This window comes from Entelurus aequoreus, linkage group LG08, assembly GCF_033978785.1.
Source record: "Entelurus aequoreus isolate RoL-2023_Sb linkage group LG08, RoL_Eaeq_v1.1, whole genome shotgun sequence".
Taxonomy (NCBI): domain Eukaryota; kingdom Metazoa; phylum Chordata; class Actinopteri; order Syngnathiformes; family Syngnathidae; genus Entelurus; species Entelurus aequoreus.
The window spans coordinates 5,899,929-5,915,606 of NC_084738.1; the positions used below are offsets into that span (position 1 = coordinate 5,899,929).

The 15,678-nt window shown below is 38.6% G+C and overlaps 1 protein-coding gene across 4 annotated transcripts in view; it reads left to right on the forward strand.

Moving 5' to 3' along the window:
- Positions 1–15,678, forward strand: part of fbxo11b (F-box protein 11b) — a 38,391-nt gene that overhangs the window by 11,954 nt on the left and 10,759 nt on the right. For all 4 annotated transcript variants that reach the window (XM_062055396.1, XM_062055398.1, XM_062055399.1 and 1 more), the window contains exons 10-17: positions 2,859–2,965; positions 3,065–3,202; positions 6,879–7,096; positions 7,160–7,340; positions 12,063–12,185; positions 15,022–15,107; positions 15,201–15,277; positions 15,346–15,489. In XM_062055396.1, coding sequence (XP_061911380.1) covers positions 2,859–2,965; positions 3,065–3,202; positions 6,879–7,096; positions 7,160–7,340; positions 12,063–12,185; positions 15,022–15,107; positions 15,201–15,277; positions 15,346–15,489 — 1,074 coding nt within the window. The remainder of the gene's footprint in view (positions 1–2,858; positions 2,966–3,064; positions 3,203–6,878; positions 7,097–7,159; positions 7,341–12,062; positions 12,186–15,021; positions 15,108–15,200; positions 15,278–15,345; positions 15,490–15,678) is intronic.

A 15,678-nucleotide genomic window follows, 5' to 3' on the forward strand; every position in this document is an offset into this window, starting at 1 on the left:
ATGACAGTATGTTACATTCTAATGACTTTAGTTTGTCAAGTTTCAATGACAGTATGTTAAACTCTAATGACATTAGGTAACAGTTTTACTGATGTATGTAACTGTTCAATGAAAATATTTTACATTCTTATGACAGTAGTTTGTACCGGTTTAATGACAATATGTTAAACTCTAATCACAGTAGGTAACAGTCTCACTGACATACCAACAGTTCATTGACAGTATGTTAAACTCTAATCACAGTAGGTAACAGTCTTACTGACATACTAATGGTTCAATGACAGTATGGTACATTCTTATGACAGTAGTTTGTAACGGTTCAATGACAGTATGTTAAACTCTAATGACAGTAAGTAACAGTTTTACTGATGTATGTAACTGTTCAATGAAAATATGTTACATTCTTATGACAGTAGTTTGTACAGGTTTAATGACAATATGTTAAACTCTAATCACAGTAGGTAACAGTCTTACTGACATACTAATGGTTCAATGACAGTATGGTACATTCTTATGACAGTAGTTTGTAACGGTTCAATGACAGTATGTTAAACTCTAATGACAGTAGTTAACAGTCTTACTGATGTATGTAACTGTTCAAGGAAAATATGTTACATTCTTATGACCGTAGTTTGTACCGGTCTAAATGACAATATGTTAAACTGTAATTATAGTAAGTAACAGTCTTACTGACATACTAACGGTTCAATGGCAGTATGTTACATTCTTATGGCAGTAGTTTTTAACGGTTCAATGACAGTATGTTAAACTCTAATGACAGCAGGTGACAGTTTTACTGATGCATGTAACAGTTCAATCACAGTTTGTTACACTCGCATGACAGTAGATAAGTCTTGCTGACATATGTAATGTTTAAATGACAATATGTTAAACTGTAATGACAGTAACAGTTTTACTGACATACTAACGGTTCAATGACAGTATGTTACATTCTTATGGCAGTAGTTTGTAACAGTTCAATGACAGTATGTTAAACTCTAATGACAGTAGGTAACATTCTTACTGACGTATGTAACGGCTCAATGACAGTATGGTAAACTCTAATGACAGTATGTAACAGTTTTACTGACTTATGTAACGGTTCAATGACAGTATGTTACGTTCTTATGACAGTAGTTTGTAACGGTTCAATGACAGTATGTTACACTGTAATGACAGTAGGTGATCTGTGAAGGTGGTGGTCAACAGTAAAACGACAACAAAATTGTAAAAATTTTAATGGTCACACTAGGTAAGAGCTTCCTGAAAGTATGTCACAAGCACATGACAATACACAACAGTTTTTGTAAAGGCATGTAACCGTTCAATAATAATAATTGTTGGTAACAGTGTAATGGTATTATTTTACAATCTAATGGCAAGACATCATGACAATAAACTACTGCAACATGTAATAATATCATGGCAATTCCTAACAGTCTTACTGATGTATGTAACTGTTAAATAAGAGTATGTTACAATTGCATGACAATACCTAATAGTCATAGGCTACGTTCACACTGCAGGGTCTGATGTACAATTTGGATATTTTTGTCAAATCTGATCATTTTTTGGGGCCGTACACGTTACAAAAAATCGATTCTAATGTGAATGCAAAATGAGCCTCATGCGGATGTGATGTCACACGCACTGCAATGTTTACGGGAGTAGACTCCAGTCGGTCTCTGTACTGGCACATTTGTGGCAATTTCAAGGATTTTGGGCAACAAAACTCAACATTTTCTGAACCGAATTATTGCGTGTAGAAGATTAAGAGGAAGAGGACGAGTAATTTGGTTCCGGCAGTTTTGTGGGATATTTTGCTTCGATGTTTGCTTGAAGAGCGTGTCTGTGGGCGAGCAGTCGAAGACAGGAGGAAGGATGGAACTTTCATGTGAGTTCCTAGAACATTATTTTCACCTGTTTCCTGCTCTGTCAACTATTTATTTTGCATCCCTCTATTTTGGCAAATAATTATTATGCTTATTGCTTTTTGATGACATTCTGGTGGGATGAATGAGACCCGAGCGTAGTAGCGTTCACATTGAGGACTCATCGCGTGTATATCTGATTTAGATCTACATACGAAAGAAGCCTGGATAAAAAAATCCGATACAGGTCGCATGTGGACAACAAAATTGGAATTGACCTGCATTGTGAACAAGGCCTTTGTGGCGCATTCAATAAGAATGTTATAGTCTCATAACAGAAGGTAACCATCTGAAGACGGTATGTTACAATATTATGGCAATACGGAACAGTCTTATTGCAACATGTTACAGTTCAATAACAATATGTTGCAGCAGAATGTAATGGTTCAATGACGGTACGTTTCACTCTCAGGACCGTAGGTAACCGCCTCCTGAAAGTATGTTACAGGCTTACTGATATGTTACAGTTCAATAAGAGTATGATGCAATCGCAGCACAATACATAAGCGTCTTACTGACGTATGTTAGTTTCATTTAAGTACATAACAGTCTTGTATGTTTGACAGTTGAACACATTCCAGTCTTGTGACACTAGGCAACAGTCTCCTAACAGTATGTTACAATCTCATGGCAGTGTGTTACAGTCTCATGACAATACACAGTCTTACTGCAACAATATGTTACAACTTCATAATGGTGCACACCTCATGGCAACAGTTAATTAACGGTACTAAAGTTTGTTGTAACAGGCTAGAACTTAACAGCATGTTAAAGGTTCAACCGCAGTATAAAACGTTTGTCCAACAGTTAAGTAACAATCATCGTAGGAAACAAAGTATGTATGTCATTTAATAACAGTGTTTGACTTTGGTTTGAGTCCACTTGTGTGTTTGTGTAAAGCTTGCTTCATCTGACTGTGTGTTTTAGTGGGTTCGGCCGTGTGCGTGAGCGGCCAGGGAGCGTGTCCCACCATCAAGCACTGCAACATCAGCGACTGTGAGAACGTCGGCCTTTACATCACGGACCACGCGCAGGTCAGCGCTGGTTGCCTCCTCCTCCCCCCCCCCCCCCCCCCCCCCCGCTAGGCGACAAAGTGCCGGCAAACGCTCACGTACAGGTTTTTCTTTTTTCAGGGCATTTACGAAGACAATGAAATCAGCAACAACGCGCTGGCGGGGATTTGGGTGAAGAACCACGGGAACCCCATCATCAGGCGTAACCACATCCACTACGGGAGAGACGTGGGGGTGTTCACGTTTGATCACGGCATGGTAACACTTCAACACGCACGATCACTAGGGATGGGCCATGCGGCCTAAAAGCTATATGACGATATATATTGCAGCCTTCTGCCATGATGATACATATGACAATATATTATATGGCCTAAAAATTATAATAGAAACATTTCAAAACAGGTTACAAAGGCTGCCAATTTAGAATACGTGATAATATATTGTCATTTTCCGTTGTATTATTTTGTCAAAACTATTAATAAACTACCGTATTTTTCGTAGTACAAGTCGCTCCGCAGTATAAGTCGCACAAGCCGAAATTGCATAATAAAGAAGGAAAAAAACATATATGAGTCGCACTGTAAGTCGCATTTTTGGGGGAAATTTATTTGATATAAGCCAACAGCAAGAATAGACATTTGAAAGGCAATTTAAAATGTCTAAATATTAGTGAACAACAGGCTGAATAAGTGTACGTTATATGAGGCATAAATAACCAACTGGTATGTTAACGTAACATATTATGGTAAGAGTCATTCAAATAACTATAACATATAGAACATGCTATACAATCTGTCACTCCTAATCGCTAAATACCATGAAATCTTATACGTCTAGTCTCTTATGTGAATGACATCAATAATATTATTTTATATTTTACGCTAATGTGTTCATCATTTCACACATAAGTCGCTCCTGAGTATAAGTCGCACCCTATGAAAAAAAACTGCGACTTATGGTCTGAAAAATACGGTACTTTCTAATGTACCGTATTTTCCGGACTATAGAGCACGCTCGCATATAAGACGCACCTGCTAAATTTGAGAAGAAAATGTTTTTTTCCAGTTATTTGCCGCATTGGACTATATAAGCAGCATATATATATACGTTGGGAAATTAGGTATTCACACAAAGTTTTTGTAAATGTTTATTTACATACCTTAATTTAGAAGGTAAAATGGCAGTAAAACGGCTGATCAAACAAAACCGATGTCATCCTCATGGACCCACTAGTTGCGGAAGATGGCTCTCCAATCAGCTAAACAGACTCAATAACTCCACGGTGACGTTTTGGGGAATTTAATGAAGAATGTACGAAACTGCAACAATACAAAAAGAATGCCATTGTAAGTTAATATTATTAACGCAGACACTCGTAAACGTGTTAGTATATTAGCTGATAACAACAAAGCTAGTTTAATGACATTACCATAGTAACTAGTAGGGTTGTACGGTATACTAGTATAGTACCGCGATAGTAAATAATCACATTTGGTACTATACCGCCTCTAAAAAGTACAGGTTTTTTTTAACTGGCATAAAGGCACGTCGTGACATTGCCTTGTTTTTCCGAGCAGAGTACTTACAAGCAGACACAGTGTGCAGACAGAAAAGGGAGAACGGACGCATTTTGGCCTAAAAACTAACGATAAAGATGAAGCTATAACACTGAAACGCCCTCAGGAAGAGGTGCTTTAAGACATGCTAAATAGCTAGCGGCTAACGTCCATCCGCAGTCGGCAGTGTTTTAGCTACTTCTAAATCACTAATCCTTGTTTCCACGGCGACAAATAAAGTAAGTTTCTTACAAGTATCATCCCTGCAGGACGAGGAATAGCTAAACATGCTTCACTACGGCGTCACAATGTAAACAAACGCCATGGGTGGATCTACACCTGACATCCACTGTAATGATACCAAGTACAGGAGCGTATCTAGTCGTTACTACTATGATTACATCAATATTTTTTAGCATTACAAAATCTTTTTTCCTTTTTTTTTACATTTATATTATGTTTATATACTCAGGAAATACGTCCCCGGACACATGAGGACTTAATTAATGACCATCGTATGATCCTGTAACTACTTGGTGTTGGATCGATACCCAAATTTGTGGTATCATCCAAAACTAATGTAAAGTTTCAAACAGAAGAATAAGTGATTATTACATTTTAACAGAAGTGTAGATAGAATGTGTTGAAACAGAAAGTAAGCATATATTAACAGTAAATAAACAAGTAGATTAATCATTTATTTTCTACCACTTGTCCCTCATAATGTTGACAAAATAATAGAATGTAAAATGACACAATATGTTACTGCATACGTCAGCAGACTTATTAGGAGACTTTGTTTGCTTACTTACTAATAAAAGAAAAGTTGTCTCGTATGTTCACTATTTTATTTATGGACAAAATTGCAATAAGAAACATATGTTTAATGTACCGTGACATTTTTTGTTAAAATAAAGCCAATAATGCCATTTTTTGTGGTCCCCTTTATTTAGAAAAGTATCAAAGTATTGTAAAACATTTTGGTACCGGTACCAAAATATTGGTATCGGGACAACCCTAGTACGTACAAATATGCATGAAAACACTCTTACAGACATCACACATTGGACGGTTTAGTAAGTACGAATAGTTTGTTGTATTGCACTAAGAAACGTTGCTTGGAGTGTTGAATGAACAATTTAAAGGAGTAGAAACGCTATGGACGACTAGAAGACGGAACGGCACTTATACTTCCGGTTTAAAGCACTAAACCGAAGGAAATACTGTAGACGTTCACCCGCAGTGAGCAAACTCGTTCAAAAGATGGCGCCATAGCACAAACAATAACACACCTTTTTAGTGTCTATTTGTTGAATTCAAAACATTATGGCCGTTAGCAAAGAAAATCCATAAATTATCCGCACCGTTTTATAAGCCGCAGGGTTCAAAGCGTAAGAAAAAAGTAGTGTCTTATAGTCCACAATTTAGTGGACTGTTAATGTCTGGTTACTTTCTGTTGTAAAAGGCTTCTAGCTACACTTCTGTTCTTATGTTTCATACTGTACATTAGTTTTGGGTGATACTGCAAATGTTTCATACTTTACATTAGTTTTGGGTGATACTGCAAATGTTTCATACTGTACATTAGTTTTGGGTGATACTGCAAATGTTTCATACTGTACATTAGTTTTGGGTGGTGGTAGAAACAGGGGCAGTATGTACCATAGCAATGCTGATACAGATTTTAACGATCATTGAATGATTCCATTTTCACTCGCAACTGTCATCCGAGAAACGGGATGGCGGTGTAACAATATCAATTATTCAAAATATTTCCTACTATTGGCTGCTTTTGATCCTTAGTTGTTTACTTTAAAGGCTCCTGTGTCCAGAGAATTAATTCCCAAGTTTGTAAACAATAACAAAAACAACGTGAGATTTTTTTAATAATAAAAGATCTCAATCTACTAACCATCGTAGTATCGGACATATTCGCCCTATTTACTTGGTACTGTCGTTATCTGTATCGATCCACCTATCTTTGCCTACATTCAAGAGCTGCAGTTAGCATACCCTCCTATGGTGTGTAATGTAGCATGTTTAGCTGTTCACCGTCCTCCAGTCATAATGATACTTGTAAAGAAAAAAAGTTTATTTGCCGCGATGGAGGCGAGGATCAGTGACTTTGCACTGTAAAGGAACGTTAGCCGCTAGTGAGCATGTTCCAGTGCATTGAAGATGCCTCTGTTTGCTTGTCACTATCACATTTGAGAGACACAGGTAGAAGATGTCATCAACATGCATCATGACAATCAAACAATAATATCAAAACTGTATCTTCGGCCAAATAGATTTTGTACACATCACACAATTGTAATGAGAACGTGAAACATTTTTCCTGCGATGGCACTGATGGTGCTTGGTCTGTGTTTCAGGGCTACTTTGAGAACTGCAACATCCACAGAAACCGCATCGCCGGCTTCGAGGTGAAGGCCTACGCCAACCCCACAGTGGTGCGCTGCGAGATCCACCACGGCCAAACGGGCGGCATCTACGTGCACGAGAAGGGGCGGGGCCAGTTTATCGAGAACAAAATCTACGCCAACAACTTTGCCGGCGTGTGGATCACGTCCAACAGCGACCCCACGATACGGTGAGCACACTGGCAGGGAGGAGGGCTCACTGATGACCACACTGACCTTTGTGTCGCGTGCAGGGGCAATGCCATCTTCAACGGCAACCAAGGGGGCGTGTACATATTTGGAGATGGGCGGGGTTTAATAGAGAGTAACGACATCTACGGGAACGCTCTGGCGGGAATACAGATCCGAACCAACAGCTGCCCCATCGTGCGGCACAACAAGATCCATGACGGCCAGCATGGCGGCATCTACGTGGTAAATGTTCTCCTCCTCTATTCATCTACGTGGTAAATGTTCTCCTCTTCTATTCATCTACGTGGTAAATGTTCTCTACTTCTATTCATCTACGTGGTAAATGTTCTCCTCTTCTATTCATCTACGTGGTAAATGTTCTCCTCTTCTATTCATCTACGTGGTAAATGTTCTCCTCTTCTATTCATCTACGTGGTAAATGTTCTCCTCTTCTATTCATCTACGTGGTAAATGTTCTCTACTTCTATTCATCTACGTGGTAAATGTTCTCCTCTTCTATTCATCTACGTGGTAAATGTTCTCCTCTTCTATTCATCTACATGGTAAATGTTCTCCTCTTCTATTCATCTACGTGGTAAATGTTCTCTACTTCTATTCATCTACGTGGTAAATGTTCTCTACTTCTATTCATCTACGTGGTAAATGTTCTCTTCTATTCATCTACGTGGTAAATGTTCTCCTCTTCTATTCATCTACGTGGTAAATGTTCTCCTCTTCTATTCATCTACGTGGTAAATGTTCTTTACTTCTATTCATCTATGTGGTAAATGTTCTCTACTTCTATTCATCTACGTGGTAAATGTTCTTTACTTCTATTCATCTACGTGGTAAATGTTCTCTACTTCTATTCATCTATGTGGTAAATGTTCTTCTCTTCTATTCATCTACGTGGTAAATGTTCTCCTCTTCTATTCATCTATGTGGTAAATGTTCTCTACTTCTATTCATCTACGTGGTAAATGTTCTCCTCTTCTATCCATCTACGTGGTAAATGTTCTCTTCTATTCATCTACGTGGTAAATGTTCTCTACTTCTATTCATCTACGTGGTAAATGTTCTTCTCTTCTATTCATCTACGTGGTAAATGTTCTCCTCTTCTTTTCATCTATGTGGTAAATGTTCTCTAATTCTATTCATCTACGTGGTAAATGTTCTCCTCTATTCATCTACGTGGTAAATGTTCTCCTCTTCTATTCATCTACGTGGTAAATGTTCTCCACTTCTATTCATCTACGTGGTAAATGTTCTCTACTTCTATTCATCTACGTGGTAAATGTTCTCCTCTTCTATTCATCTACGTGGTAAATGTTCTCTACTTCTATTCATCTACGTGGTAAATGTTCTCCTCTTCTATTCATCTACGTGGTAAATGTTCTCTACTTCTATTCATCTACGTGGTAAATGTTCTCTACTTCTATTCACCACTACTTTCTGCTCTCCCACCACTACTTTTCTCTTTCTGCTCTCTAACTAGGGATGTCCCGATACAACTTTTTCACTTCCGATACGATACCGATATTGTAGCCTTGAGTATTGGCCGATACCGATATCAATACGATACAGGCACGAATCATACATATATTTATTCCTTATTTTGTTGTGTGGAATGTTAGAAAAGTCTTGATAAAGTGATGTTACTGATGTTGTAGTGTTAAAACAGAAAACAATAGTCAGCAAGAGTAGGTATAGGAACAACTGACCCATTTATTATTAACCAATTGGTTACATAAATTTTAACCTTCAACATAAGAGTTATTACCTCAACAAATCCAATAAAAACAATGTTATATTTAAAGTGCAAAATAACCACTAATACCAACATATTTATACAATTGAATAGAATAAATTAAAAATAAATTAGAAGACCCTGAAAAAATAACCTACCGGTAAATAAATCCAATTAAAAAAAAAAATAAAAAAAATAAAAAAACATTTTAAAGTGCAAACAATTCAAGTTCACTTCAGTTATTTTTTTACTGTCAGCATATGTTGGAAACAACTGTGGGCAGGGACAAAAACAACACAATATTGTCCACTGTCCAACTGCTCTAAGTTAAGAGTTCACAGCTCCAGTTTCACTGACTGACTGACCAAAACAATGTAGTAATTACTCTTAGTCATCACTGAAGAATAGTGTAAACACAATAAACATATCACTCTAACAAGAGCATAAAACAAATAATAATCAGTCAGTGCTGACTACCCTTACTACTCCTCCTCCTCCTCCTTCTCCACTTTCTGCAGTCCGAGCATAATGTGGAGATTTTTTTTTAAGAAGATAAGCATTTGGGCCTGCTGTGCGGCAATACACTTTTTAACCTCTTGGTGCATCTGAGGTATAGTTTTGTCTACAATGTAGTGGTGGCTAGGAATAATGTAGCGAGGTTGGAGGTGCTCCATTAAGCGTTTAAACCAGTGGCGTGCGGTGAGGTTAATGTGTGGTGAGGCACGACTGCATCATCACAGTCAAATTTACAAACATATGAACCTGCAGTGCAGGTGTACCTAATGTTGTGTCCCTGCGGTGGTTGGCGGCTCCTGCAGCGCGAGCATTGTTGTTTTTGCACTTTTTGCCTTCTTGTTAAGTGACTTTTTTGAGTGGATTCGGTCTTGCACGTGGAGGGTTTGGGTGTGGGCTTTGGTTGGTGTGGCCGCGGTGCTCCCGTCGGGCGGTGCATTCTGCGGCGGAGGTGCTTGGCACCAGGAGGCGGGGTTATGATACGAGCCTCACAGTGTGTCTCCGCAGCAGATTTAGGATCGCTCAACACTAAAAATATGTTCCACACATACAGTTGTTGACAAAATACACTGTACATTATATACCTCAGCTGACTCAACTATGGAAATGTATAATATAATTCATATAGCAATACGGTGTCACTGCACAGCAGGCCAGCAGTTAGCCGAGTTGCAATCCATGGTGAGGCACAACGCAGTGACGTGCCTCAACTGGCTGCTGATCACCGCACCGTCTCTTCTCACTATTTGAACGGCAAATGTGAAAATAAAAATAAAAATAATCTAAAACTGGTGAAAATAACTTTAGTATAATTACTGGATACATATAACAATTTAATTATAATTTTTTTTCTTTTTCTTTTTTTTTTCTTTCCATGATGTGACGGCATCTCTAGTGACGGCACGCCACTGGTTTAAAGCCGACATTACTCACCACCGACAGGGGCTGCTCATCAAGCACAATAAACCGGGCTATCTTTTCTGTTATGGCCATTACCTTTTTGCTGTCCCGTGGTAGTTTGTCACGTCTTGCAAAGCTTCCGGCCAGCGTGGCTTGCTGAAGCGAGCCAGAGGTTTGTTGCTTCACCTCATCCTCATGTTCTTTTTTGTGGTGTTTTTTCAAATGTGCGATGAGGTTGCTTGTATTGAAGCAGGTGTCCCTCCACGGGACACCTGCGCCTGACAAATGTTGCATTTAGCAGCAACATCTTCCCGGTTGTGTCCCTCCACGGGACACCTGCGCCTGACAAATGTTGCATTTAGCAGCAACATCTTTGCCCGAGTATACGTTGAAATACTTCCACACAGCCGACATCACTACACTTTGCTGCGTTGTCGTTGTTGTGATGACTCGGGCTCAGGCTGTGCATGCTGGATCAGAGACGCTCTTCTTCCGCGGCCGGCACCAACGTTAATTAAGGAGCATTGCTGCCACCTACTGTGTTGGAGTGTGATCAAACCAGAGTCATCTATTATAGACGTGCTGCAGCGGGAAATGGACAGCTTATATCGGACTTTTTAGATGCAGTCCGATAAAATCCGATATTCACTTTTTTGGCTAATATCGGACTGATTTCCGATATCAATATCAGATCGGGACATCCCTATCTCTAACCACTACTTTTCTCTCTTTCTGCTCTCCAACCACTACTTTTCTCTCTTTTGCTTTCTGCTCTGTAACCACTACTTTTCTCTCTTTCTGCTCTCTAACCACTATTTTTCTCTCTTTCTGCTCCCTAACCACTACTTTTCTGTCTTTTGCTGCGAACCACTACTTTTCTCTCTTTCTGCTCTGTAACCACTACTTTTCTCTCTTTCTGCTCTGTAACCACTACTTTTCTCTCTTTCTGCTCTGTAACCACTACTTTTCTATTTTTCTGCTCTGTAACCACTACTTTTCTATCTTTCTGCTCTCCAACCACTACTTTTCTGTCTTTTGCTGCGAACCACTACTTTTCTCTCTTTCTGCTCTGTAACCACTACTTTTCTCTCTTTCTGCTCTGTAACCACTACTTTTCTATTTTTCTGCTCTGTAACCACTACTTTTCTATCTTTCTGCTCTCCAACCACTACTTTTCTGTCTTTTGCTGCGAACCACTACTTTTCTCTCTTTCTGCTCTGTAACCACTACTTTTCTATTTTTCTGCTCTGTAACCACTACTTTTCTATCTTTCTGCTCTCCAACCACTACTTTTCTGTCTTTTGCTGCGAACCACTACTTTTCTCTCTTTCTGCTCTCCAACCACTACTTTTCTCTTTCTGCTCTCTGACCACTACTTTTCTCTCTTTCTGCTCTCTCACCACTACTTTTCTCTTTCTGCTCTCTAACCACTACCCTTCTCTGTTCGCTCTCTAACCACTACTTTTCTCTATTTTGCTTAGAACCACTTATTTTTTCTCTTTTCTGCTGCGAACCACTACTGTTCACTCTTTCTGCTCTCGAACCACTACTTACTGTTCTGTCTTTCTGCTCTTGAACCACTATTGTTCTCTCTTTCTGCTCTCTAACCACTACTGTTCTCTCTTTCTGCTCTCTAACCACTACTGTTTTCTCTTTCTGCTCTCCAACCACTACGCTTCTCTGTTCGCTCTCTCACCACGACTTTTTTTCTTTTTTGCTTTAAACCGTTACTTTTCTCTCTTCTGCTTTTAACGACAACTTTTCTCTCTTTTGGTTCTAACTCCAACATTCATTGTGGCTCTCAGCACGAAAAAGGTCAAGGGGTGATCGAGGAGAACGAGGTGTACAGCAACACGCTGGCCGGTGTTTGGGTGACCACGGGAAGCACGCCCGTCCTACGCAAGAACCGCATCCACAGCGGGAAACAGGTACAACACACAAAGCAGACACCAACTTTGTAGTACTTGGTAGACAAAATATTCGGGATGTTCCGAGCAAGGTATGATGCTGCCCATTCCAATACCAATCATTGATGAGTATGACCACATGTATCGCCTGTACATTTTTCAATGTAATTATTGTGAGTGCTATTTAGTTGATCAATATCAACACACTAGTTCCTTTTATTCTATTTATTACATACAGAACAAAGTCAATAGTTTTCAATAACTCAACTAAATCAAAAACTATCTAATACTCATTTAAATACTTTGGTTTTAGAGAATTATTCAGAGTTTGTAAACATTAACAAAAAAAGATTTTGCGTAGATGAAAATCTCGATCTGATCACTCTAGTATTGATCATATATTGATACTCCCCTTAATATCGACACAACCAATGAATGTATTTATCTGCCCTCCTCTTAGTTGTTGTGTACTGACTGTGACGATGCTGACACAGCAAATGACTAAGCACCTATTTCTTTAGCATGCCTGCTCCTGGCTTTCTCTGTGTGCAACATGTGTAGCCTCGTCCTCCAGTCATAATAATACTCCGTAACAATACTAAGACATTTTAGTAAAGTTTATTTGCCGTAAAGGAGGTGATTAATATTAGTATAGGAGCGGCTCCACACTGTGTATGGAGACAAATAATTAGCCGCTAGAAGGGATGGAGGTTTGTGATGGGAAATTAAAAACATATTCATCGGCAATGACCCCACAGCACACCCCTTCAAAATTATCTTTATTGTACTACGCTGTACAACATGTCTTTGTAGCACTACTTGTACAATATAGCACTACCGTATTTTTCGGAGTATAAGTCGCACCGGCCGAAAATGCATAATAAACAAGGAAAAAAACGTATATAAGTCGCACTGGAGTATAAGTCGCATTTTTTGGGGAAATGTATTTGATAAAACCCAACACCAAGAATAGACATTTGAAAGGCAATTTAATATAAATAAAGAATTAGGGATGTCTGATAATAGCTTTTTGCCGATATCCGATATTCCGATATTGTCCAACTCTTTAATTACCAATATCAACCGATACCAATATCAACCGATACCGATATATACAGTCGTGGAATTAACACATTATTATGCCTAATTTGGACAACCAGGTATGGTGAAGATAAGGTCCTTTTTATATATAAAAAAAAAAAATAAGATAAATAAATTAAAAACATTTTCTTGAATAAAAAAAAGTAAAACAATATAAAAACAGTTACATAGAAACTAGTAATGAATGAAAATGAGTAAAATTAAGTGTTAAAGGTTAGTACTATTAGTGGAGCAGCAGCACGCACAATCATGTGTGCTTACGGACTGTATCCCTTGCAGACTGTATTGATATATATTGATATATAATGTAGGAAGCAGAATATTAATAACAGAAAGAAACAACCCTTTTGTGTGAATGAGTGTAAATGGGGGAGGGAGGTTTTTTGGGTTGGTGCACTAATTGTAAGTGTATCTTGTGTTTTTTATGTTGATTTAATTTAAAAAAAACAAAAAACGATACCGATAATAAAAAAAAACGTTACCGATAATTTCCGATATTACATTTTAAAGCATTTATCGGCTGATAATATCGGCAGGCCGATATTATCGGACATCTCTATAAAGAATAGTGAACAGCAGGCTGAATAAGTGTACGTTATATGACGCATACTGTAAATAACCAACTGAGAACGTGCCTGGTATGTTAACGTAGCATATTATGGTAAGAGTCATTCAAATAACTATAACACATAGAACATGCTATACGTTTACCAAACAATCTGTCACTCCTAATCGCTAAATCCCATTAAATCTTATACGTCTACAGTGTTTCCCATAAACTGCCAAGATATCTGTGGCGGTGGGGGCATGGTCACCATGACATCATCGAGTAATTTGCATAATTTACTACAATATGATTTTCTCTAAAAAGGCTCAAAAAATGTATACTTACTAATTAATAATAACAGTTTTGTTTTAAACGTCCATCCATCCATCCATCCATCCATCCATTTTACAATATAATTACAACACTTTATGTACATATTTATACACAGATTTGAACAATCAGTTATTCACTGAAATATATTTATTAATTGTGGTTCTTACAAAAAATATAACTTATAAAAATATAAAAGCTAAAATGTCTCTTAAAGCTCTGCCCCTTTAATTAGTGCATAATAAATAATTTAACTTTAGCCTACTATTACAAGCATATTATTTACCAGCAACATAAAGTGAAACAGAGGCAGAGGTGTCCTGCCACAGTCAGTAACAAATAAACAGAAAACAGTTGTGGTGGCAGATAGACACAGAGCTTCATCAAACATCTGATCCACTGAACAAAGAGCTCCAAAAATCTTGATACTACACTTCTCTTTTGTAAAGTAAATCTGAACAGTCGATATGGGCATCTACTTCAACTATATGATTTGCCCAAGAAGCTGGACAGGACACAAAAAAAAAAAAATACAATTAAAAAAAAAATCTATTTGTGGCGGCCTTAATTCTTTCGTGGCGGGCCGCCACAAATAAATGACTGTGTGGGAAACACTGCGTCTAGTCTCTTACGTGAATGAGCTAAATAATATTATTTGATATTTTTCGCTAATGTGTTAATAATTTCACACATAAGTCACTCCTGAGTATAAGTTGCACCCCCGGCCAAACTATGAAAAAAAACTGCGACTTATAGTCCGAAAAATACAGTACTTGTACAATATAGCATTACTTGTACAATATAGCACTACTTGTACAACATAGTACTACTTTTACAAAATACCTTTTGTAAAGATTCTTGTACAAAATGTCTCTGTAGGTGGGCGTGTATTTCTACGACAACGGCCATGGCGTCCTGGAAGATAACGACATCTACAATCATATGTACTCGGGCGTACAAATAAGGTCATTGACCGTCTTTCCTGGAATGTTTTTGTATGAAAGTGTACTTAGTAAGTGTACTTACCAAAGTACTTTTCCAAAAATCTTCGCCGACAGGACGGGCAGCAACCCAAAGATCCGGCGTAACAAGATATGGGGCGGCCAAAACGGCGGCATTCTTGTCTACAACTCAGGTCTGCGGTCCGTCTGCTACTTCCTGTCCGTTTCCCCAGTGCACTGATGGGGGTGTGTCACGCCGCAGGTCTGGGCTTCATCGAGGACAACGAGATCTTCGACAACGCCATGGCGGGCGTGTGGATCAAGACGGACAGCAACCCCACGCTGAGGCGCAACAAGATCCACGACGGGCGCGACGGCGGCATCTGTATCTTTAATGGAGGCCGAGGTACGTTTACCATATTTTTGGGACTATAAGGCACACTTAGAATCCTTTCATTTTCTCAAAAATCGACAGCCTAATGTACCGAATAATTCTGGTTGTGCTTACTGACCCCAAAGCTATTTTATTTGGTACATGGTGTAATGATAAGTGTGACCAGTAGATGGCAGTCACACATAAGAGATACGTGTAGTC